Source organism: Aplidium turbinatum, chromosome 1 (assembly GCF_918807975.1).
Source record: "Aplidium turbinatum chromosome 1, kaAplTurb1.1, whole genome shotgun sequence".
NCBI lineage: Eukaryota > Metazoa > Chordata > Ascidiacea > Aplousobranchia > Polyclinidae > Aplidium > Aplidium turbinatum.
In genome coordinates, this window is record NC_137472.1 from 59,213,581 (window position 1) to 59,238,196 (window position 24,616).

A 24,616-nucleotide genomic window follows, 5' to 3' on the forward strand; every position below is an offset into this window, starting at 1 on the left:
AGACTTTATGACGTACACTTTATGACGTTCTTTACAGTCGCACGCTTCGTTGCTCAGGCCAATCTCGTTTTGAAAGCTCTGACAAAAGCACGCGCACAATGGTGGTCAGACCGCAATGGGGCAAAATTTAATTGAAAATCGTTTTATGGTAGCATGTTAAACACAAAGAACGTGGAAAATCGCCAAGTCAGGTTTTTCCTTTAATACCCCTTTAACACTATAGGTTCTCTGGGCATTCTTTTCAGCGAAGACCTGTCATGCAAACCATACAGTGCATGCTATCCTTACTGCAAAAACTACGGAAATCTTTGAAGTAATCTGAAAGGGCAAGCCCTAATTAAACATGAACAACGTAGTTTGTTTTACGACTCCTTAATAGAACGCAATCTGAGGTATTGCATGAATGTATGGAAGCATGGTCATGCAAATATTTTAGTTTTAACTTCAATAGATTTGCAAAAAAAATGTAAAAAAGATTGCAAAGCATGAATCACAATCACTGTGAATTCCATAATTTTTTTACAATAGATGGACTTTATGCAATAGAAACCGCAAAATTTATGTTTAAATTCAAGCACAATCACCCTCAATGCTTTAACTTCCTAACTTACTACCATTGAAAGTATAAGTTTTCTTGTTCAACATTGTATTAAATATCGCACATCAAAGAGTATACGACTGTATTTATTTTTCCAAACCAGTTATATTTATAATAAGTTTAAACTGTTTTGCGACCCAGAGTGAATGGTCTCGTGACCCAAGGTCACGACTCAAGACCTGCTATTTGCGAACCCCTTCCCTGCAGTACTTCTCTAAAAAGCTGACTCAACAATCCATTCAGTTGAGATGGAGTTCCAGTGGAGTTAAAGTGTGGAATAGTCACCCTAAAGCCATCAGTGAAATTAAAACCTTTTCAATATTTTGCAGTAAATCGAAAAAGCACCTTGCGAGCTGAAAATCAACCTCTAACATCCTGAAGTTGTGCTATGAATCTTTAAATGCCGGCCAATTATTGATAGCTTGCCTTGCCGGTTGCCACTCTTGTAAACAGGCCACACAGGGGCGACTAGCTAGTGTGTGCTGCGGTGCTGCAGCACTCCCATAAAAGTTTTCACAAGAAGTTTCTCAAATATCTTAGTATTTCTTTTGCCCAAAGTGTATTTTATTTTCTCTGTTCATAGAATTACTGACTGTTATACGTGTAAATTATATTTGGAAACTCTGCGTGCTGTTAAATATTTTGCGCAAGGTTACAGCTAAAGAAACACTCGACTGTGACGTCGTAGAGCCGCGTGTTTTCTTGAATTGTTTGTACAAGCGAATAGGAAAGCGGCGTGCAGTGTTCAAATCAGCACATGGCAAAAAGCGAACGTTGAGGAAAAAAGGCAATGTGAAATGCGATAAGTGTGTGGCGTCGTGATAACGTCAAAAGCAGGTTAGAGGGCAATAGCGACACCACGTTGTGAAATTACGCATTGTTATTTTGTTAAAGTGTTACGCTATAAGTATAAACCAATTAGTAGTTTACATTTTCGCTAAGCTTCATGGGCGAAACACGTGTCTATCGTTGTCAATTCTTGCTACAAATCGGCTGCCGAGAAACACATTGTTGATTAGTGTTATGTTAGTTACAGAAGAACGCAAATAGGGAGGCACTACAAAAACTGATACTTTTTAGGATAGGTCTACTTCCCATTTTTGGAAAAACGGCTTGAATTTAATATGTCATTCAATAAGCAACGTATCTACATCCAAAATATAAAGTGACATAGGCCACGGGCGTCCGAAGCACTCCCATTTCTAGGACTCACCAGCCGCCACTGCCCACACTTTACTACCTTTACTCTTTCATGACTATGAGTGCTATAGCCTACCGTGTTGCATAATTTTACATTTGCCAGATATGAATATGTCACTAAGTTACCAAAAGTTCTATAGGCTTGCATCTAATTAACCTATTAATTTTCGTTTACAGGATCACTTGCTCGCTGTTCTATAGTGAGTAGTCAGGTAGTACTGACGCCAGGAAGATCGCTCCTTTTCAACAATCCACTTGACTTTTCGTTAGATTATTGTTTTGGTTGGTTTGAAAAAGATGCTTAAATCGACTCAAAGACATTACATCCTTTACTTGCATTATCAAGGACACTTCATCCATCACCAGCACTACCAAAGACACTCCACTTCTCATTAGCCATATCAAAGACATTCTGCTATATTATCATGTTGTCTGATGCTCTTACATGCGCAGACAACATTTATTAGTGATTTGTTTGCTATTTCATCTTGGTGACGAGCTGCTATGTTGTGTATTTATCCTCTGCAATTTGTAGGCTACTCACTGCCGTTTCTGCAAACACTTTATTTCTGTATGAAATCTGTAAATAGTCCTTGTACTATAAGAGTATATAAGTCCATTATTTAAATAACATGATGCGTTCTGCTGGTGCAAATAAAGCTGAACTATCGCAAGATGTATAAAGTGACAATCTGCTTTTATTCCAACGTTTCCTCAATCAGACATTTAAATTTCAATTCACACTATTCAAAACACCAAAAACTTACTGCAGCTAAAACTTTGTATGACCGCATTGACACACATGTCGCAGATCCGCATGAACGTTCACGACGGAACAAAGCACACAATACTTTACGCCTCAATGGATTTGCAAACAAGCGTGCATGTCAACGACAACCTAAAAGTTGAGTACATCCATCTACCCAGTATAACTCTTTAGTTTCTTTACCTTATGTTAACGGAGTTTCTAAAAGAAATTCGGCGTATCATGAAATCGGTGTAAAAGTCGCTTTGAAACCTTTCTTGACAAAAAGTAAATTTTGTCGTCGTTAAAAGATCCCTTGAAACAAAGCGAATTTTCCCAGTCCGAGGATAAAGATTCAATCAATCAATCAATCAATTTATGTTGGCCATACAAAACGAGATCTTAAATCTCGCATTAATGCATTCAAAAGAGCTTTCTAACATCAAGGCCCGGAACAATCTGCTTATTGCATGCATGCCACTATTTCAAATCATAAAATAGCTTGAAGCAATTTAAAAAAATTTTAAAGGACGGGGGTGATTATAAAAAAACGAATGTGGCATCTCTTTTCCTGCTATCTACAAAAAAACTATTGTTGGTGCTTATTTGACGTTTTAAAGTTGGTTTTATGCTAATTGTAAACTGTGCAGTAGTGGGTACGCAATTCGATTAGGGCGATTTTATGTCACTAAAAATTACTTATTTTGGTTGTACCAATTAACAAAAGAAACGGAGAACCAAAATTTTATGGTTGTGAAGTCACTTTTTGTGCTTTTAGGTTACTTTTCATTTGTTATGTCACATTATTTTGCATACTTTTTTGCCAAATTCCTCTATTTATTTATCTTTCATTGCTACTGGAGAGATGAATTTACATTCTATGTAATGCCAAGACTTTTAATAAAGCTTCTACTACTGCTACTATGGTACGGATTTTAGGTTTGCACAAGCCCATGCTTGTTCATATCGCGAGTATTCCCGAAAATTCTTAAACGTCAAGTAATTTTTCCGATGAAACAAATCGTGTTATCTATATTTAGCCACTTATTTTCTCTGCAACAGCTAAAGTGTTTGATTGACAGAAACTTCCTGTCAGAGAATGTAAAACATTATATAGCCTATATGTAATTTGAATGTGTAATTATAGTTTGAGAACAAATTGAAGCTAATTTAGATGCTTTTTATGTTGAATTGCTGCTATTTCTTTCGCTGTCTTGTTTTCTTAAAATAAAGTTACTTTTTGGTTACTTTCTCGCAAAATTAGTCACCGTTTTGAGTTTTTTAGTTTACAAAAAAATCGCCCTAAAGAAAACCCATACCGATCCGATCACTCTCTTCTCTGCTCTCTCTTCTCTGCTGTTGCTTCTTGTTAATCATTAACAAGTGAACCTTTTTTCTAGTTTCAAAGTTTTGCACGCGACAATTTTTTGTCTAGAAGTTGAATTTTTATTTTGCATGTTTAGTTGATTTCAGCTGTTTAGATGATTTCAGCAACTTCATGTGTAGTGGAATAATTCCCCGGAAACTTCACTTTGTTAAACTATGGTTAAACTGTTTCTGCCTATCAAATGCTTTGTCAGTCCAAGGATAAAGGTTTCAAACTATACTAATATAAACAGCAGCCTTCAAATGTGGCATCGGCAATTGCCGAAGTAATCAAACAAAATATGAATTGCGTCGGCAAAACAAATGCCCATGTATGTTTCGAACACGTGTTGATTACAGAATCTCACTCTGTAAATGAACACTTTGTACACTGATTTATCGTCTGCAGTCATTGAATCAATGTAAAAAAGACCTGATGTCAGCCAGCAATTTATTAACTGAGACAAAATTAGCGTTCTACTCTACCAAGTGCGAAAGGAAACTGCAGCTACTGATGTAAGCGATCGCTCATGAGGCAGTGTTGTTTTTGTGTGATCAATTGCCTGCATTGACGATGTCTATTACCGCTATCATTACTTAGCCCAGTGGTTCCCAAACTTTTTTGAGCGCGACTCAAATCTAAGTTGGTGAACATCTCGCGACCCAAGACACAGGCAACCTGTATAAACAATTTAACCACTTCATTGTTTTTGCATTCTTTGTCTTCTATGAACAAGACACAGACAACCAGTTGTAGGGTGCAGGGTGATGTACCGTAGGTCGCCTTGCTCAGAGGTTACGTAAAAGTGCTGGATTCTTTGCGAAGTCCAACCATCTTGGCTTGAGTGCCTCTTCTTGGTTAAAAATAAGCTCATTGTTTGCATGCGTCGTATTTCTCTTTAACTTGTTCTTGCTTAAGGATTCCTTTTTCAACACAGCCTAGTAGCGGCTTTCCAGCATCAGAATCGCAGAAAAAATGAATCTCAAATTCAACGAAATTTTTCAGAAATCTTGAATTGTCAACTTAGAGAATAATTTAAGTTTACCGAGATTTATTGAAGGAAGTGACTTGAATGCAGGCAAAACTGCTTGCCATAATTAATTTTGCGGCACATAGGTCCAAAAGGGTCGTAGGTCCCGTTTTTCCCTTCTAGTAGAAACAATAAGATAGAAAACACTCTAAAAACGAAGAAAGTATTTTCGATATTCTTTTTCTTATCTGTTTATGTTGTGCTGTTATCATGCTATGAGTTTTCATGGTGAAAGAAATGTCAAAGCAACGCACTGCGAAGATAGTTTTTATTGAGCGGCACCTTGTGGTCGGAGTAGTTCAGAGTTTTTAAAGCAACAATATCAAGCGGAAAACCTCACTCTGTCAATCTCGGTGACCTGGCTTAAGTCAAGGGTTCACAATTTTTACAAGTATGCGAAACGGCCAGGATCAAGATTTCGAAGATTTTCTCAGTTCACGAATAAAGATTCAATCAAACTATACCATCTTGTGTTGTTTTACTTCACTTAAATAAATTTAAAAAATAGTTTGTTCGTTTCAGATTATTTCCTCAAGTCCAGTTGAATGCATGACTGAGCAAAAACAAAAACATTGCAAAAGACAAGCGGTTAAAGACGTATAGGCTCAAACTAGGCTAAGCTACTGTAGCTTTTGCTATTGCTTTTGGTGGAATAGCTTAAACCAGGGGTCACCAACCTTTTTTGCATGCGGGCCACTTTGGCACTAAGGAGAGCTGTGGCGGGCCGCACTAATAAAATGTTAGGTAGGTTGACTCTTTTGCTAGAAAATAACGCATTTCGTACCCAGTATGCAGCGTTACATGTTGTTCATATTTATGTTAGAATACCGCAGCAATAAAATTAATCGAACAACGCTACTGCCAGGCCAAGCTCCTTTTACAACACTATTGACTTTTTTAACAATGCCTAATAAACGAGGCCACTTGTTTTGTGCACTTATAGCGAGGAGAGCGGTTTCATCAGAATATTCATCGCCAAGCAAGAGTGGTGTTGTTACTTCGCTTCGCAAAAGATATCTTGCAATTAACAGTTTCAGTAAACAAAGAAATGTTTGACACATCGCAATACAGGCAACAATAGTGACCTGCAAACATATCAGCGAAAAATATGCTCCAATAACAGGGAAAAAGAAACCAGGTACCATCTTCTCTCGTGTTGTCGCTATGTCAGGGTGTAACAGAAGTGGCTAAACTAACATTCTGTATACGTGGACAAAGCACTACTGTTGCTTCTCAAAAAGGTTTCTTTATTGATTACCCAGCGTGCAAGAGGATGTCATCAGATAGCCGAGACAACGACGAGCTACACCAAGTTGTGTCAATTTAAAAAGGGCGAATATTGCCATGCTAGCGTGTTTTATGCAAGAATCGAGTGTTGCCAGGCGCATTGGAAATGAATTAATAAAACTTGAAACAGTTGAATTATGCTAATAATATTAAAACTTGAAAGTAGACTAAACAGTAGAATTATGATAACTGCACTGCAGATATGGCTGATGACGAATACGAGACAGCAGTCGGTACATACGTTGGCCCCAGTCAAAACGACGTTGAAACGTAGATGAAACGTCGTGAATGACGAAAACAAATTAAGTTATGATTGAGGGTTAGAAACTGAAATTGAATACTGGGGCACAACTGTAAAATCAGCCATGAGAAAAATATTTACAAGCGTTTTTAGAGAAAAAAAATTAAGCATGTATACAAATAGGTAAGCGTCCATGGCTGTCCATGTCCTGCCTCCGAAGAGATAGGACCGGACACCCATGGAAGCAAACCAGAATAGTAAAAAAATTGTATGTAGCCTAACGGTGTACGCGCGTGTTTGTGCGAGACAGAATGTTCTAAAGTCATACTATTAGTTTGAGTATTTCGATGAGGGAGGACGAGACGACAGCAGTTGATTTGGAAGTTCGGTGATGTATATGATGAGCACGACAGCAGGTGATAAGCAGTTCAGTTAGTAGTCCATTGATGGATGACGAGCACGACAGCTGTTGAGTTGTGAGTCAGTCGATATGGGACGAATATGACAGGAAAGAGGCCAGCTTGTATAGTTGCAAGCTATGTGACATGCAGCCATTGCATGTCGAAAGTGGCGCAAAATAGCGGCACTGGTTGGGTTGACGGCGCGGTGTGCTTCTGACGCAGAGAAGGCTTGAATGATGAACGATGCAGCAATTGCACGTCGAAGGTGTGTCGCAGGGAGTAGCGACAGATATGGGGTTAACCATATTGCTTGCGTCGGTGGCTGTGGATAGCCGTATTGAGGGTCATCTCCGTGGAGGCATCTCGTGGTTGAGGCATCTCATGTTGAGGTATGTGATGAGGGACTGTTCAACTCAGTGCAAGTCGTGAAGAACATGGGGTGCTGTGGTGCCATGTTGAAGTGGTCTCATCAGTGAGCTTGTCGTGTCATCATTGTGGTGCTGTATTGAAGTTCCTTGAAGTCTCGCATCAACCTCTCGCAGCAACCGTGTTGATAGGCAGGCCTGAAACGAAATTGATACAAAGTAGCGACCGCTAGAAAGTTACACATAAGCAGTTCAGACACATTAAAAAAAGCGATACATGCGGGGATACAAGTAGTTACAATATGGCAGTGCCATAGGCGGCAGACGCCGGCTGATGATGGGACACATAATGAAAAAGAATAGCGATACATGCAGGGATACAAGTAGTTGCAATATGGCAGTGCCATAGGCGGCAGACGCCGGCTGATGATGGGACACATAATGAAAAAAGAATAGCGATACATGCAGGGATACAAGTTATTAAATTGGTAAGGCATGGCAAGGCAATGCCGGCTGGATGGGTAGGAAACGAGACAAGAAACTATGAGAGTCGTAGTATAAGTACGGAGTAGGCTCAGCACTCATTAAAAAAAAGCGACAAACACGAGCATAAAAAGTAGTTACAACGTCACATGACTGTAGTTAAGCGAGTGATTATAAAATGAATGAATGGATGCAGTTTTCACGTCTTGCTCAGGACGGTAAGCTACAGAATGGATGCAGTTTTGACGTCTTGCTCAGGACGGTAGCTACAGAATGGATGCAGTTTTGACGTCTTGCTCAGGACGGTAAGCTACAGAATGGATTGGTTGAGTGGAGGTTAGTCTGTAAACCTGGAAGGTTGTACGATGATGCGTCCACTACGAGTCGCTTTGGGCTGAAAGTGAATGAATGAAGGTTCGCGCACGATGGATACTGATTGGGGGAAAGGTAATTGAGACAAGGTAGAACAGTTGTCTTTAATATTAGATACGGACGGTGGACGAGGTGTGTTTGTAGGTGAAAGGGTGACGTCAGGTGGTGCAAGCGGGTAGAATGGTTTAAGTCTATCTATGGAAACGTTGGAAATGCGCGAACCGAGGTCTAAAGTGAAAAATTTGTCAGAACGTGATTGAACACGAAAAGGCCCTTGATACGGACGCTGAAGTGGAGATCTAACTGCGTCGTCGCGAATGAAGACATGGGAGCATGAGAATAAGGCATCGTCAATGTGAGTTTGGCGGTTGCGCGTTACGCGGGTAGGAGCATAACGCAACGCGGCCATAAACTTGATGAAGTCATTGACGAGTGGAGTGTGAGATGAAGGTGTGTCATCGGAAGGAGTAAAAAAATGGCCCGGCAGACGGAGTTGTGTGCCAAGGGTCAATTCTGCGGCAGAACAGTCGATTTGTTCCTTCAAAGCAGAGCGCAAACCTAATAAAACCCATGGAAGGTTGGAGACCCAGTCTGCAGAGGTAGTTTGTGCTTTTAAAGCCCATTTGATCACGCGGTTATATTCTTCAACAGCGCCCTGGCATTGAGGATGATAGCTAGTGGAATGTGAGAGCTTAGATCCAAGAAATTGGGCAATATCTTTCCATAGAGTGGAAGTGAATTGAGCGCCCCGGTCAGTGGTAATTCGGGCAGGCACGCCGAATCGGCTGACCCAGTGCATGAGAAAAGCGTCTGCGCATGATTTTGCAGTTATATCACGTAAAGGAATGGCCTCGACCCAACGAGTGAACCGATCCACAATGGTGAGAATGTAGGAGAAGCCCTGGGAAGACGGCAGTGGGCCAATGAGGTCCAGGTGAATGTGAGCAAAACGACCAGCTGGCGGTTGAAACTGCTGTAAGGGTGAGATATTGTGACGAAAGATTTTAGTTTGCTGACAGTGTAAGCAGGTGCGGCACCAGTCGCGAACATCTATTTTAAGCTTAGGCCAAAAAAAACGGTCAGATAGTAAACGCTGTGTTTGTTTGATGCCTGGATGAGCCAGAGAGTGGATAATGTCGAATACCTGTCTGCGCATGAGCGGAGGAACATAAGGGCGAAAACGGCCGGTAGATGTCTCGCCTAACAAGGAGAGGCCATTTGGGGCGGGTCGAGTGGTCAGTTTTAGCGATGAGTTGTCATGGAGAGGCGGAAGCGTAGTGTCTTGATTCTGCAGGATAGCCATACGATTATAATCCAGGGACGGAACGTCCTCAAAAATAGCGGCTATGGGAGGTCGGGAGAGACAATCAGCGGTTACGTTGTCTTCACCGGCGAGATGCTGAAGATTCTTAGTGAATTGAGCTATGTACGACATGTGGCGAATCTGTCGTGGCGAATGTGATGCGGTAGGACGGTGGAGAGCGCTAATTAGCGGCTTGTGGTCTGTGAGGACGGTGAAGGTACGACCTTCTAAAAAATAACGAAAATGTTGTATACCGAGGTAAACGGCTAAAAGTTCACGGTCGAACGTTGAGTAATTGCGTTGTGCGGTAGTTAGACATTTTGAGAAGAACGCTATGGGCCGGGATTGGCCGTGTACGGTTTGTTGCAGTGCGCAACCTATGTGAGTGGCGGATGCATCTACCGCAAGAAAGGTGGGAGCTTCGTGCGCTGGAAATGCGAGAAGACACTCCTTGGATAAGGACGATTTGGCTTGAACAAACGCTGCTTCCGCTTCAGGCGTCCACGTGAGACGTTTACGACTGGCTTTGTCATGTGTGAGCAAAGCATGTAGCGGTCGCAAGGTGTCAGCACAGTTGGGAATGAATTTGGAATAAAAAGCGATCATACCTACAAAACTGCGTAGTTGTTTCATCGTAATTGGTTGAGGAAACGATTGAATTGCGTCTACCTTTTCAGGATTGGGTTGAATACCTTGCGATGAGAGAAAGTGACCTAAAAAGGTGATTTGGGGTACTGCGAATGTGCATTTGTTCTTGTTAAGGGTTAGGCCAAAGTTGGCAAGTCGTGAAAAGACTTCTTGCAGGTGAAATAAATGCTCTTCCTGGGATTTTGAAAAAATGAGTATATCGTCAATGTAGCAAAAAATGAAGGGTAAGTCGCGTAAAACTTCATCCATGAGGCGCTGAAAGGTTTGACTAGAGTTCGATAGGCCCATGGGCATGAAACGGAATTGAATGGAGCCAAGCGGCGAGATGGCAGCAGTTTTGGGAATGTCTTCAGGTGCTACAGGAATTTGATGAAAGCTCTTGAGTAAGTCTAAACTAGAAAACACGTTGCAGCCATTAATGCGGTTAGCAAAATCGTGAAGGAAGGGAAGTGAGTAGCGGTCCGGTTGAGTTTGGAGGTTAAGTTTGCGATAATCAACCGTGATGCGATGGGACATTCCGTCCTTTTTTTTAACCATGTGTATGGGTGAAGCGTAAGGCGAATTAGAATACTCAATTACACCCAGATCAAAAAGAGTATTCAGTTCCGTGGACAATGTGTCGAGCATTTCTGGGGACATGCGCCGTTTGGGTGAGCGGACTGGTGGCCCTGAGGTGATAATGTGATGTTGTACGTGGTGAGAAATAGATTTAGTGAAGGACGATTGATCAAAAACGTCAGCGAATGAGTCGAGGAGAGAATCAATGGAAGATGGCGCAGGAAGTGTACTAGAGATGTTATGAGAGGCAGGTTTATGTAGTGACGCCGTAGAACTGTGATTAGTATCGCGACTTGCATGAATGGGCTTTGCTGAAGGCAATTTACTGGGACACATATTAACATTGGTGGAAGAGCGAGCGTCGTTTGAACATGTAGGATGCTTATCAGGTGGTAGAATTAATTTACGCTTGGGGATGTCAAGTGAAATTTTGAAATGTTCAAGAAAATCCATTCCTAGAATGGGATGAAGAACATCCGCGATGAGGAAACGCCATGAAAATGATTTGTCGAACCCTAGAGAGAGATGCAGTTTAGTGTAGCCAAAGGTGGGGACTTTGGTATTGTTGATAGCATATAGATGGGACGTACTACGTTGAGAAGGTGCATGTTGCACGGGAAAAATGGAATAAGGACTACCTGTGTCGATAAGCCATTTAAGCTGAGTTACAGAATCGTAAATGTAAAAAGGTTGAGGCGATGAAGGATATAACTGTGTGGATAGCCCCGCTGTAAGTCCTATTGACGAGGCAGCGGGGCGGCGCCGTTTTTTGGTGGACCGGAGAATGCGCAAGGAGGGGAGCAGTTGCGTGCCTGGTGTCCAAACCTGTGATGGTAATAACAGATAGGTGGGGGGGTGAAGCGTGTGCTGTTATCGGTGCGATGAGGGTTGAAGGGCGGCATGGCCTGAGGATAAGAACGTGGGCGCGAGGGTGATTGTGGACCATGACTTCGCGTTGGAAGAGGTGCAGATTGCTGATCGGGCAGCGACATGAAGGTTTCGAGAGAATGCGTAAGTGAAGAGATTTTTTGTTCTAAGAGCTGATTGATTAGAGACTGAGAAGAATGATCGTGGGATGTGAGAGGGTCATGTTGTGAAGTGGAGGCGTCTAAAATGTTGTTGGCCTGAAGGGCCAGGGTGTCAAGATCTAGATGCGTGGAGGCAGCTAAAATGGGTCGTACTTGTGACGGCATGCGCTCCAGAAATAAATTTTTTTAGAATGGCATTAGCCGTGGGATTGTGAGCATTGTCATGGCCCAGCAGCTTACGCATCTCATTTAGGAGGACAGTAGGTCTTTTATCCCCTAGAGTGCATTTGTGGAAAAGGGTGGATAGACGTGCGGAAAAGCTCTGCTGATTGGCTGAGATGAGAGCCTGTTTGAGTGTAGAATAAGGCTGATGGGTGTGTTGACCGGTGAGGATGGCGTGGTCAACATCACGCAATTGAGCATAGGATAAACTATTTAGAACAAGATCGAACTGGATCCGTTCATTGTTGAGGTTGTGCGACCTAAATAGAGATTCGCACATGCTGAACCAGAGGGGCACATTCTCCGTCCAGAATTCAGGAAGTTTAATATTGACAGGGGAATAGTAGGTAGGCGTAGAAGTGGAGCCTATTGTGGTGATATCGTGTGGCGCAGTTGCAGAGGAGCGCATGGGTGTGGTGAAGGTTGCGTCTGCGTGGGACGTCATAATGGGGGTGGTGGAGGCTGTACTATCTAAAGTGTAAAAGGAATTGTTGGAATGCATTGGTATTTGAGAGTTTGAAAAAAGATTGGTGGAATGTGTGGCCGCAGCGCAAGCGGGAGTGGAATGTTGAGTTACCGGAATGTCAGTAAGAACTGAAACGAATCGAGGCATAGTGGGGAGATTAGTAAAAAGTATGGCGGGCAACTGCCTGTAGGGTACAGTGGGTAATGGTTGATTACAAAAAGTGTTGAAAAAAAAAATTGTTTATGTAGTGGTTTCTATAGCAACAGTAAAGATAAGGTACCGTACCGTAGAAAAAAATGGAAGTTATAAACGATGCATAGAGACTACCGTAGATAATTACATAAAGTTAAAAATTTTAGCATGCAGTGGTTTGTATGGCAACCACAAGGTTAAGGTACCGTAGAAATAGAAGTTAGAAACTATGCATGTAGACTACAGGAGATAATTTCAGAAAGTTAAAAAAATTTTATGCGGTGGTTTGTATGGCAACCACAAGGATAAGGTACCGTAGAAATAGAAGTTAGAAACTATGCATGTAGCCTACAGTTAGAGATAATTTCAGAAAGTTAAAAAAATTTTATGCGGTGGTTTGTATGGCAACCACAAGGTTAAGGTACCGTAGAAATAGAAGTTAGAAACTATGCATGTAGACTACAGTTAGAGATAATTTCAGAAAGTTAAAAAAATATTTGAAAAAACGTGGTACATTACCAGGTGGCGTGGATGCCTTTGTTGCAGGTCGTGAGTTCTCAAGATGTACTCGGGGTCACCATTGTAACAGAAGTGGCTAAACTAACATTCTGTATACGTGGACAAAGCACTACTGTTGCTTCTCAAAAAGGTTTCTTTATTGATTACCCAGCGTGCAAGAGGATGTCATCAGATAGCCGAGACAACGACGAGCTACACCAAGTTGTGTCAATTTAAAAAGGGCGAATATTGCCATGCTAGCGTGTTTTATGCAAGAATCGAGTGTTGCCAGGCGCATTGGAAATGAATTAATAAAACTTGAAACAGTTGAATTATGCTAATAATATTAAAACTTGAAAGTAGACTAAACAGTAGAATTATGATAACTGCACTGCAGATATGGCTGATGACGAATACGAGACAGCAGTCGGTACAAGGGCATCCGTTGGTTAACCACTGCCTGGTGTCGTCATCGATGGAAACTAGGCCTTCCATACCATGAGGAGGTCTGTATAGCCGGCAATCCTTGATAATGTGTGCTGCCGTCTGCATTTCACCACACTCACAAGCAGCACTCTCTGCCGACGAAAGCAAGTAGCCTACCTCCACGTGGCCGCCCCCGCAAGTACCGACTTTGGGAAACTAAACTTGCTACAACTGTCGCTATAAAGTTATGCGGAAGAACAATCATCAGAATGGCACCCCCAGACTAAGCACAGCGCCCTTGTCAGGGCGAACAGCACCAGCTGTTGTAGGTCAAGGAGTGACCATTCTGCAACTAAATGTTGAAGGCACCACCAACGCTAAACTAGACATCATCACACCAGGTACAATGAAACCAACGCTTGCGGAAATCACCAAAAAATCGTAATTTATGAACAGTCTTCCCTCTAAAAAAGCAATGAGTTGGTTTTTCATCCTTTTTGTGAGAATCTATAAAACCGTCTTTCTTTTATTATAGACAACTGTCACTTGCGGTGCTCATCAGCGTGGTAAGAATTTGTTGATTAACAACATTTTGCAGTACTTGCTTCGGCAGTACATATACTATAATCGAAACGATACAGATTAGCATGGCTCCTGCGCAAGGATGACACGCAAAATCGTGAAGCGTTCCATATTTCTTAAAAAAAACAAAAACATTTTGCAGTAGGCCTACTAAGCTAAATATTTTCATAATACAATCAAAAAAAGTCTCTAAATTTATATGTAATATATTGCCAATTTATTATAAATTGAGTTGGCACACCGACCCATTTTGCCAACAAAAACTTGCATAAAGAGAACACTGCTCGTGAAACACAATAACGGTGAAACTCGCACTAGTGTTTACATGACATTTGCAAACTTACAATAAGCAACCCTATGCTCACAGACATTTTCAAAATTCGAAAACAGACGTTTTAATCAACCACTGGGACAGTGTGGCTGGACATCGCATTGGAATAACTTTAAGCAACCCCCACCTAGAACTATAATCTGATTGGTCGGTCGGTGGAATCGTATGCAATGCAAAAATATGCTTCCAGGAAAGTATTCTTTGCCTTTGTGCTCTTTAACTCCCTCAAGAAAAGTATTTTTGGTTATACTTGTACGCTGATACCTTCCGCGGGCCGCAGCGATACAGCGTGGCGGGCCGCATGCGGCCCGCGGGCCGCCATTTGGTGACCCCTGCCCTAGATGAAACTAAGCCTGTAGCCTACAAAATAAAATCTTTTTGGTCGAAACATAACTTTTTATTTATCGTTTACCAAATTACTTTGATATAAAGTAACTAATGCCTCACCATAAATGGGCCGTCTTTAGCAAATGGAAATGCGCCACTAAGTTCTTCCTCTTCGTCACTGTTCCATTCACCATCGTAGGTATTGTGAATGATAGTCTTTTTATTGTATCGAATAGATGTATGGAAAGCTCTCTGGTCGGTAGCGGTGAGAAAATCAACAAAGACTCTGCAGAAAACAGATTTATCATATTGTGAGTAGTCAGGTAGTGCTGACGCCAGGAAGATTTTCAACAAAAAATAATAATAGTAATGAAACGTTAAATGTTTATGATCGTGTTGAACATATTTCCGACATTCAAGCTTTTTTTTCGCAAAAAGATCACACAAGCCCAAAATAAAGGTGCAACCAATTAACATGAGAATTAAAAAGATGGTATTTCGAGCAAAGAATACCAGTAAGATTACTATGCACTTTAAGTACAAGTGTTGCAATGCTTGAAACAACAATTATATCAGAGATGATTTATAATGTTGTCACTGTTCAGCTTGAGAATACATTTTCTCATCTCGAATATAAACTATTCCTTCAGCTTTCTCACAGCCTCTGAAAATTTCCATTTTGCTGAAAATTTTGCATTTGTGTTTGTGGTTACATAACTACAAACTTCGTCAGTGACGTAAATTCAAATAAAAGACGTCACTTTTGCCTACCAAATTAACTTAATTTCATTAAAACATGACGCAACAGCTCAGGGCAGGTCTATAAAGGGAAATGCAATGACGTTTTATAGCTGGCAAAATGTCTAATGCAGTGGTTTCCAACCTTTTTTTGGCTGTTACCCTGATCTCCACCCTGAAGTGAGCCAATTACCCCCACGAATCACAATCAATTTTCAAAAACAAAGGTGTTTATTGCTATGTATTGCAAAGGGCTAACTATAGCAATCCAGATACAATAGCCTACAATAGCCTACTGAATACATGATAACAATGCGTGGTAAACATTCAATGCAAAGGTTGGGCCTGGACTTCAGCCGCCAGCTTTGTGATCCTGGGCATTGTGTTAGTGAAGGCGATTCTTGCGTTAATTTCGACATCCAGGCGATTGCGCTTCTTTGTCTTCATTCCCAAAACAGTTGGAAATCCTTGTTCACAGGAATCACATGTGTCGCTAATGTTAGTGCGTCCTGGTCCTGGTGTCTGCCAATCCAGAAGGGTTCCAAGCCTTTCTCCTTGAAATCCAGTTTCAATGCTTCGTTCATTCGGAGAGTGATAAATTCTTCTTTGGCCGGAAATTCTTCATCATCCACCTTGCTGTCATGATATGTGAAGGGCTCATTGCACCATTGGAGACTAGCCGTATCCAAATTCGGAAATATAGTTGTCCATCTTCTTGGCTAGCTGGCTAAGTGGTCAGCTATGTCCTCCAGTAGCGTTGACCGGAGGTCCATTGGGGTGCCTTTTGAACTTGGACCCAGGTTGATTTTAGAGGCTCGGGAACAATGAAATCAACTCGTAATGTTTAGACATAGTTTTTTTTTTCTGGAGGTGTCTTGATTTGGGGCCCAAGGATCTAATTAGTACCGGGCCCAAATGGTCCTCTCACCCGTCCTAAGTACTATATCTTCGCCCCTGACAAGTTCATGAAAAAAATGGATATCAACGCTTCAACAAATTGATATTTTCAGTACGAGTTCGGGGGATGGCCTGGAGAAGAGATCATTGATGTGTTCGAGACCTACGCAGATGTTTGCTTCCGAGAGTTTGGTGATCGCGTCAAGAGATGGATTACTTTCAACGAGCCCTGGGTGTTCACTGTCCTTGGGTACTCAGACGGAGTACACTCGCCCAACATCAAAGATCCTGGACGGTCTGAGTACAAAGCCGCTCACAACATGCTCTTGTCTCACGCCAAAGCTTATCAGTAAGTTTTCAAGAGAATTTTACCTTTTCAATCATGTTTGTTTTTTGTTTTTTTCTTCTAAACATCGAAGCGAAAACAATGTAAACATATTACGAACGTTAAAGTCTGCTCGATATCGAAGTCATGCGCTGGGTACAACAGATCCCGCTTGATTGCAACACGTTGAGAAATGTAAGTGATAAAAATTTTCAAAAAAACGTCTTGTCCGGTACAAAAGAATCAACCAAATATGCTACTTATGAGCTTTCTTGTATCTTCGAACTACCTTATTTGTAGAACTCGTTTGTCTTCTACTGATGCAAGGTTAAATATCGAATTAGTTTCACACAAGTGCACACTGCACACAGTCAGTCTTGTTTTCAAGCTTAGTTTAACATACGTTGATTTATCGTTATTTTAGCTTGTACGCGGACAAGTACCGCAGCACACAAGGAGGCCAAGTTGGGATGACGTGCAACTCCGACTGGCACGAGCCTCGAAATACCTACAGGGAAGCTGATTATGACGCAACAGATAGAGTGATGCAATTTTTCCTCGGATGGTTTGCCCACCCCGTTTACAAAAGAGACTACCCCGAAGTGATGAAAGTAAGCACATGTGCTCTTATCATGAAGCATGTTAATACTCTTACCAAACGCTACGTACAATAACTATTTGTCGATTTGGCTTATTGGCAGCTACTCAGCAATCAAAACCCGTCGTTTTCACTTTGAATCAGTCAATTTTTACATTGTTTCAACAAAAAGACTTCGAATTTTGCTTTCTGAGTAAGCTGATAAGGTGTTGGTCTTCTATGCTCTTAAAGTTTGATTCTACTTGATCGACCACCTGACGTAACCACTCTTTTGTCTTCGCAGACTTACGTGGACATGAGAAGCAAAGCTCAAGGTGAATCTACGTCACGACTTCCGAAGTTTACCGAAGAGGAACTTGACTTAATTTCGGGAACGTCAGATTTCTTCGGATTGAACCACTACACTAGCGATCTGGCGTATGCGAGCTACAATCCAGAGAACTTGAACAACGTTGGGTATTACGAAGATCGCGAGGCTAGCACGGAACAAGACTATACCTACAACCAAGCGGCGTCGTCTTGGCTCAAAGAGGTGAATTCAAACGTTTCAACCAATTCCACCACAACACTGTTCTTCAAACTTGCTCAGAGAGGTTGAAGTTCAACAACCATACAACAACCATACAACAACAACCAACTTTTGATAAATGTCAAGTTTTTTAACACTTACATTTTAACGTCTTCTTTACTGTCTTCCCCAGGTGACACAATGGGTTTTAAGCACATCAGACGTTGAAAAACAAAGACAATTTGATTTCGAAAAAATTTCAATCACAGTGTTGATCGCTTTTAAACAGTCAGATTGAGCGTTTTTCAACTTACTTTTTCTCATTTTCTACTGCTTACCCAAGGCAACAAAAAGGTTTTATATCATTACGAGTCAGCAAAAAAGTAAAAAACAGCCTTAGAATATTTCAGTCAGACACTAGCAGTAGCGATGATCAAATTCTGCAAATGTGACAAATTAGGCCGCAACTCTAGATGGCCATGGTAAGGTCTATTTTAATGTAAATGTCAACTGCCTAGTCGAGTGGTGGGAGCACTTGTACGACGCTCGAAAGGTCGCCGGTTCGACGCTGCTCAAGGGTACGCGGCTTTGTATTTAGTAAGACACTTAATGACATGCATGGAGACATACGGTGACTTCCTTGCCTTTCAGTCCACTTGATCTAAATTTTCAACCACCGGGATGCGACAAAAATTGAATGTCTTTATATTTACTTTTAGCTATGACCCTCGATGATGTGAACGTCATCGGCTACACAGCTTGGTCTTTTATGGACAACTTTGAATGGGCGGAAGGATACACCGAACGATTTGGAATGCACTGGGTCGATTTCAACGACCCTGAAAGGCCTAGAATCCCAAAGCAATCAACCTATTGCTACATGGATATCATGAGGAATTCCTTTCCTTCGAAAGGGTTGGAATACTGTGGAAAGAATTCGACCCAAGCTCCACCCTGGATACCAGAACCAGCCACCACCAATAAACCGACAGGTATGAATTAATGGGTGGCCGGTCGATTGGTCGAAAGACATTTGGTCGACAGTCAATTGGTCGACAGACATTTGGTCGACAGGACGTTTGGTCGACAGACAATTGGTCGACAGACATTTGGTCGACAGGACATTTGGTCGACAAGACATTTGGTCGACAAGACATTTGGTTGACAGACATTTGGTCGACAAGACATTTGGTCGACAGACATTTGGTCGACAAGACATTTGGTCGACAAGACATTTGGTCGACAGGACATTTGGGTTAGAGTTAGGGTTAGGTTAGGGTTAATGTTAGGGTTAGGATTAGGGTTAGGTTAGGGTTAGTTAACCCTAAAATGAATCGTTCTTTCGACCAAATGTCCTGTCGACCAAATGTCCTGTCGACCAAATGTCTGTCGACCAAACGTCCTGTCGACCAAATGTCTGTCGACCAAATGTCCTGTCGACCAAATGTCTGTCGACCAAATGTCCTGTCGACCAAATGTCTTGTCGACCAATTGTCTGTCGACCAAACGTCCTGTCGACCAAATGTCTGTCGACCAAATGACTGTCGACCAAATGTCTTTCGACCAATTGACCGGGTACCGAATTAATGACTGCCATCTCTAGATTATTATCTTTAGCTGCCTAAGTCGCATTTTGTTCCACGGATATTTGCGCTCGCTTATGTCCAAGTTTTGCACTGGACCATCAATATTAAAGGAAGAAGTACAGTGGGCTTTAGATAATTCAAAAACCGTCAAGGCATCAGGCCCAGATGAAATTGTGGTGGAAATGTTGATTGCCTTGAAAGAAGATGGAATAAACTTGTTGTGGAATCTCATTAATACCATTTATGAAAGTGGTGATTCACCTAAGGATATGCTGAAATCTCTTTTTATTGCCCTTCCGAAAAAAACAAACACACTTGAGTGTGGAAATCACAGAACGATAAGTCTAAAGTCACATACATTAAAACTGCTCTTGAAAATTGTCCTCCAAAGAATACGAAGAAAGATTTTACCGGAAATATCTGCTTGCCAATACGGATTCATGCCTGACAGAGGAACCAGAAATGCAATTTTTGTAGTTCGCATGCTGTGTGAACGTTCAATTCAACACCAACAAGATGTATTTCTGTGTTTCATAGATTATCAGAAAGCTTTCGATAAAGTACGCCATTTCCAGCTTCTTTCATCACTAAAACGAATTGGGATTGATGATAAAGATTTCCGTATGATACACAATCTATACTACAAGCAGCAAGCCGCTGTCATGCTTCCCGATGGAATCACTGAATGGATGGAAATATCAAGAGGTGTTCGACAGGGCTGTGTCATGAGCCCAGATCTCTTAAATTTGTACAGTGAACTCATCCTTAGAGAACTGGAAGAAATTGATGAAGGAATTAATATAAACGGAAAACTTATAAATAACATTCGATATGCAGATGATACAGTCTTGCTTGCAACGTCACAATGTGGTTTGCAAATTTTGCTAGATGCAGTTCAAACATCTAGTGAAAAATATGGACTAAAAATAAACATTAACAAAACTAAGACTTTGGCAGTCTCGAAACGTCTTCCTGAACCAACAATTTGCGTTTACTACAATGATAACAAAATTGAACAGGTTCAAAAATTCAATTATTTGGGCTCAATACTGAATCCAAGCACCCGATGTGAAGAAGAAATTAGACGACGCATTGCATTATCAAAGTCAAGTTTCAACACCATGGCAAAAATCTTTGAAGATCGAAAGCTCTCCAAAACCTTAAAAATTCTTTTGTTAAAATGCTTTGTTTGGTCAATTTTGATGTACGGATGTGAAACCTGGCCACTAACGGCAAAAACCCGAAAAAAGCTTGAAGCTGCAGAAATGTGGTTTTACCGAAGAATTCTTAAAATTCCATGTACAGCTTTTCAAACCAACAGAGCAGTTCTTCAACAGATGGGCCAGGAGCAGCAGATAATGAGATCTTTAGAAATGCGGCAGCTGAAGTTCTTGGGTCACATCATAAGGAAAGACGAACTTGAAGATTTATCTTTAAGTGGAAAAATACTAGGAAAACGGTCAAGAGGAGCACAAAGATTCACATTTTTGCACAATTTTCAACCACATATCAAAAACCCTACTAAAATTTGGCAAGATGCATGAGATCGATCAAACTGGAACATCATTGTACATCGAGGGCTGTATCAGCTATGATACCTGCAGAGAGAGATGTCCAAGTAGCAAAGTCTGCATTCCCTTGACTTCTAAAACATAACTTACAGCTGTCATAACACAGTTCTGGCAGATCGATTTTAAATTTCTGCACAAATGTTTAATTTAATAAATGGGTGAGTGAAAACGGTCACCTGGAAGGGCATTTGCAGAATAAGAGCCTCACTGGATAATTTCATACAAGTTAAATACTTTGAAGTTGAAGCCTCTACAAGTATGCAAAACTGCCATGATTAAGCCTTTACCGCCCATTTGCTTTGATAAATCATTTTATTGTGCTTTTAAAGCATTTTGTAATTAATTTTTACGCTTCCGAAGAGACTTTCGCATTCCGAGGATAAATATTCTCACAATCTCACGTGATGACATTGTAGTGAAACCATCTACATTTCCTCTATTAAGAAGTTTATTACGCTAAAATGCAACTAGGTTGTTCTGACGACATAAACTGCAAACTGAATTGAGACTGAAAATAAACACCAGTAAAAACGACAAAGGAACTTAAGGCAACGTAACAAAGCAATCAGCAACGAAGCAATCAGCAACAACGTAAATTACAATGCAACTTAAAGCAATAACACGTCATTCACCCCTTCCATAAATTATCAATAGGGATCAACAAAAATTAAAGGCGCTAATACATTAAATACATTTAATTAATTTACAAATCTGTTTGGCGGTCGCCTTGAACGAGATGAGCGCCGGGGCATGGGGCGCTCGCTGGAATCAGTCGGTATATGAGTTTCCGATGACGGGGCAGGTGCATCTTCATTGACAGACTCATTATTAGTTGTTATTTGTTCGGGAAATTCCACAGATGGATTGTTTATCCCTTCGTTTGGACTCTCGGGATCCGGCAAACTAAGAGTCGACTCGTCAAGGCCACCACGAGCAGTTGGAGTGATGTCACGAATTGACACTGTGGTTTCGCGTCCGTTCGCGAAACGAACGTGCGCGTAGTTCGAAGTTGCATGAGTCATTTCCACTTCTTCGACAAGCGGTTCATACTTGCTAGCACGAACGTGTCGTCTCAATAAAACCTTTTGAGGACATTTAACCCAAGTAGGTATGGAAAGACCTAGACTTGAACGACGCTGAAAATTAAAAAATCGCTCGTGTGGCGTCACGTTTGTTGCAGTACATAATAAAGAGCGCATAGAATGTAAAACATCAGGTAGAACACACTCCCATTTAGAAATAGGAAGATCTCGAGTTTTCAAAGCAAGTTTTACAGAAGTCCAAATTACGTCGTTGTATCTTTCGCATTGGCCATTAGCCCGTGGATTGTATATAGAGGTTCTGCTGGTAGGAATACGCAAACTGTACATGTAAGACACAAAATCCTTAGACATAAACGATGCACCTCTATCCGAATGCACATAACCACATTTACCAAACATTGCAAAAAGACTAGACATGCACGAGATTACAGTTTCAGTGTCTACTTTACTACAAGGAAAGGCGAAAAGAAATCGAGAGTACTCATCTACTACAGTCAGAATGTATTTGTTATTCGTAGCAGAAGGTAAAGGTCCTTTGAAATCGATGCTTAAGCGCTCCATAGGTTGCGTAGCTTTTATCAATGGAATTTCAATTGGCTTGTAGATTGTAGAACTTAGGTTTCAACTCAGCACAAATTTCACAAGCGGATGTCATTTTACGGATGTCATCAATAGAATAAGGCAAATTCTTTGTTTTAACATAATGATGCATGCGAGTTACTCCAGGGTGGCATAAGGCCGCATGAATTTCATACAACGAATTGTCCATCATAGTTGCACAATACACTCTAGATAAAGTGTCGGGAGCAGTATTATACTTCCCTGCTCGATAAACAATTTCATAATCGTACTGTGATAGTTCCAGTCGCCATCTCAAAATTTTTGCGTTTTTTACCTTGCCATGGTTGTTGCTGTTGTACATGAATGCCACCGATTTTTGATCTGTGACAAGTTTGAATCGGCGTCCCGCTAGAAAATGACTCCATTTTCGAATGGCTTCGATAATTGCCGTCGCTTCTTTCTCTATGCTTGAGTGAACTTTTTCACTTTTGTTGAGTGTCCTGGAAAAAAAAGCAACGGGTCGCCCGTTCTGATTTAAAGTGGCTGAAATGGCAATGTCAGATGCGTCAGTTTCTACTGTAAATGAAATTTCTTCATCTATCACCCCAAGCGTAACTTGAGCCAATTCAGCTTTCAACGTCGCGAAAGAGTTTAGGGCTGCATCATTCAGAGGAAAGGTAGTGTTTCGAATTAGAGGCTGAATCTTGTCAGAATAACGCGAAATCCATTGCGCATAATACGCAAATAAACCGACAATCCTCTGCTGTTGTTTACTACTTTTTGGAGGCGGGATTTTTAGTAAAGATTCCACTCTTTCGGGGTTAGGACTTAAAGTACCTTTAGAGATTCTATATCCAAGCAAGTCGATTGTATCTACCGAATAAGTACTTTTTGCTTCATTGAAAGTTAGATTGCATTCTCGAGCTACTGCAAGAAATTTTGCTAAATTTTGATCGTGCTCTTCTTGGGTTTTCCCGCAAATGGTAATATTGTCAAGATAAGCGTACGTACCTTTGCACTCGTAGTCTTTGATAATGTTGTCCATTATCCGTTGAAAACCAGGTACTGCATTCGTTAGACCAAACGGCGTTCTCTTCCATTGCCACAAGCTTCCATCGGCTTCGAAAGCAGTGTAATTTCGATCTTGCAGAGGAACTTCTACCTGGTGGTACGCACTTTTTAAATTTAGCGTTGTATAGATGCTGTTTCTAGCAACATTGTTCACTACGTCTGACATAAGAGGTAAAGGATACGCGTCCAAACAAGTGAATTTGTTTATGGTTTGGCTAAAATCGATGACCATACGCTTTTTGTGATTTTCTTGAGTGACCACAAGAGGTTGTGCTCGCCATGGCGAACGACTCGGCTCAATTAAACCTTCCTTATAAAGTCGCTGCACCTCTGAAGAGATAAAACTTCTATTGGCTTGAGAATACTTTCTAGGCTTTGTAGCAATCGGATGGCACTCCTTCCTTAAGTGTTTGAAAAGCTGTATTGAAGTAGACGTTTTAATAGCTTCTAATGCTCCGATCTGTAACGTTGGCATAGGCCCTCCAAATTGAATGTTCACGCTTTTGTGCTGTTTCATAAAAGTTTGTCCGATAATTAGGTCGGTGAGCAAATTTTTCAAAACAGTGACTCCTACATTATCATACTCTTGTCCAAAAAGCGCGACTTTTACGTTACAGATTCCTAAACTTTGCGATGAACATCCTTTCACGGCTAAACCAATGCGGCATTCACTTTCTTCAAGATTTAGTTTTAGACGCTTTCTTAAACGGTCGCTCATGTGACAAAGGGTAGAGCCAGTGTCAATGAGAGCATTGGCTTGAACTCCGTTAACTGTAACAGGGACGTTGACCTTTGCGTGGGTGTCGAAAGATTCGGTTGTCATATTCATAATGACATCTCGTGGAGTAGAAGCAGATGAATAAATAGGTTTTCGATTTACCCTGGAAAGACGACAAACTTTTGAGAAATGACCTTTTTTAGAACATTTGAAACAAATAACTTCACAAGCAGGGCAATATCTTCTACTATGTATATCTTTTTGCAATGTTTGGTAAATGTGGTTATGTGCATTCGGATAGAGGTGCATCGTTTATGTCTAAGGATTTTGT

The 24,616-nt window shown here is 41.1% G+C and overlaps 1 protein-coding gene and 1 non-coding gene across 2 annotated transcripts; both read left to right on the forward strand.

Annotated features, from left to right (window-relative positions):
* Positions 1 to 14,026: 14,026 nt before the first annotated feature.
* Positions 14,027 to 14,128, forward strand: LOC145784809 (U6 spliceosomal RNA). The gene has a single exon (XR_014291051.1). It is a non-coding gene; the product is annotated as a U6 spliceosomal RNA (small nuclear RNA).
* Positions 14,129 to 14,780: 652 nt separating this feature from the next.
* On the forward strand, positions 14,781 to 17,223 carry LOC145767893 (uncharacterized). Its single transcript, XM_082579535.1, has 3 exons — positions 14,781 to 14,980; positions 16,418 to 16,653; positions 17,054 to 17,223. Exons 1-3 carry the CDS (start codon positions 14,781 to 14,783, stop codon positions 17,101 to 17,103), a joined length of 486 nt encoding a protein of 161 aa, XP_082435661.1. The 3' UTR covers positions 17,104 to 17,223.
* Positions 17,224 to 24,616: the final 7,393 nt, after the last annotated feature.

What these genes read in the sequence shown, in the direction of transcription:
- LOC145767893 (XM_082579535.1), top strand. Translation starts at nt 14,781, where the DNA reads ATGCCTCACCATAAATGGGCCGTCTTTAGCAAATGGAAATGCGCCACT. An exon ending in GAAAACAGATTTATCATATT is followed by an intron (nt 14,981 to 16,417) that starts GTGAGTAGTCAG and finishes TGATATTTTCAG; the next exon opens with TACGAGTTCGGGGGATGGCC. An exon ending in TCTCACGCCAAAGCTTATCA is followed by an intron (nt 16,654 to 17,053) that starts GTAAGTTTTCAA and finishes TCGTTATTTTAG; the next exon opens with CTTGTACGCGGACAAGTACC.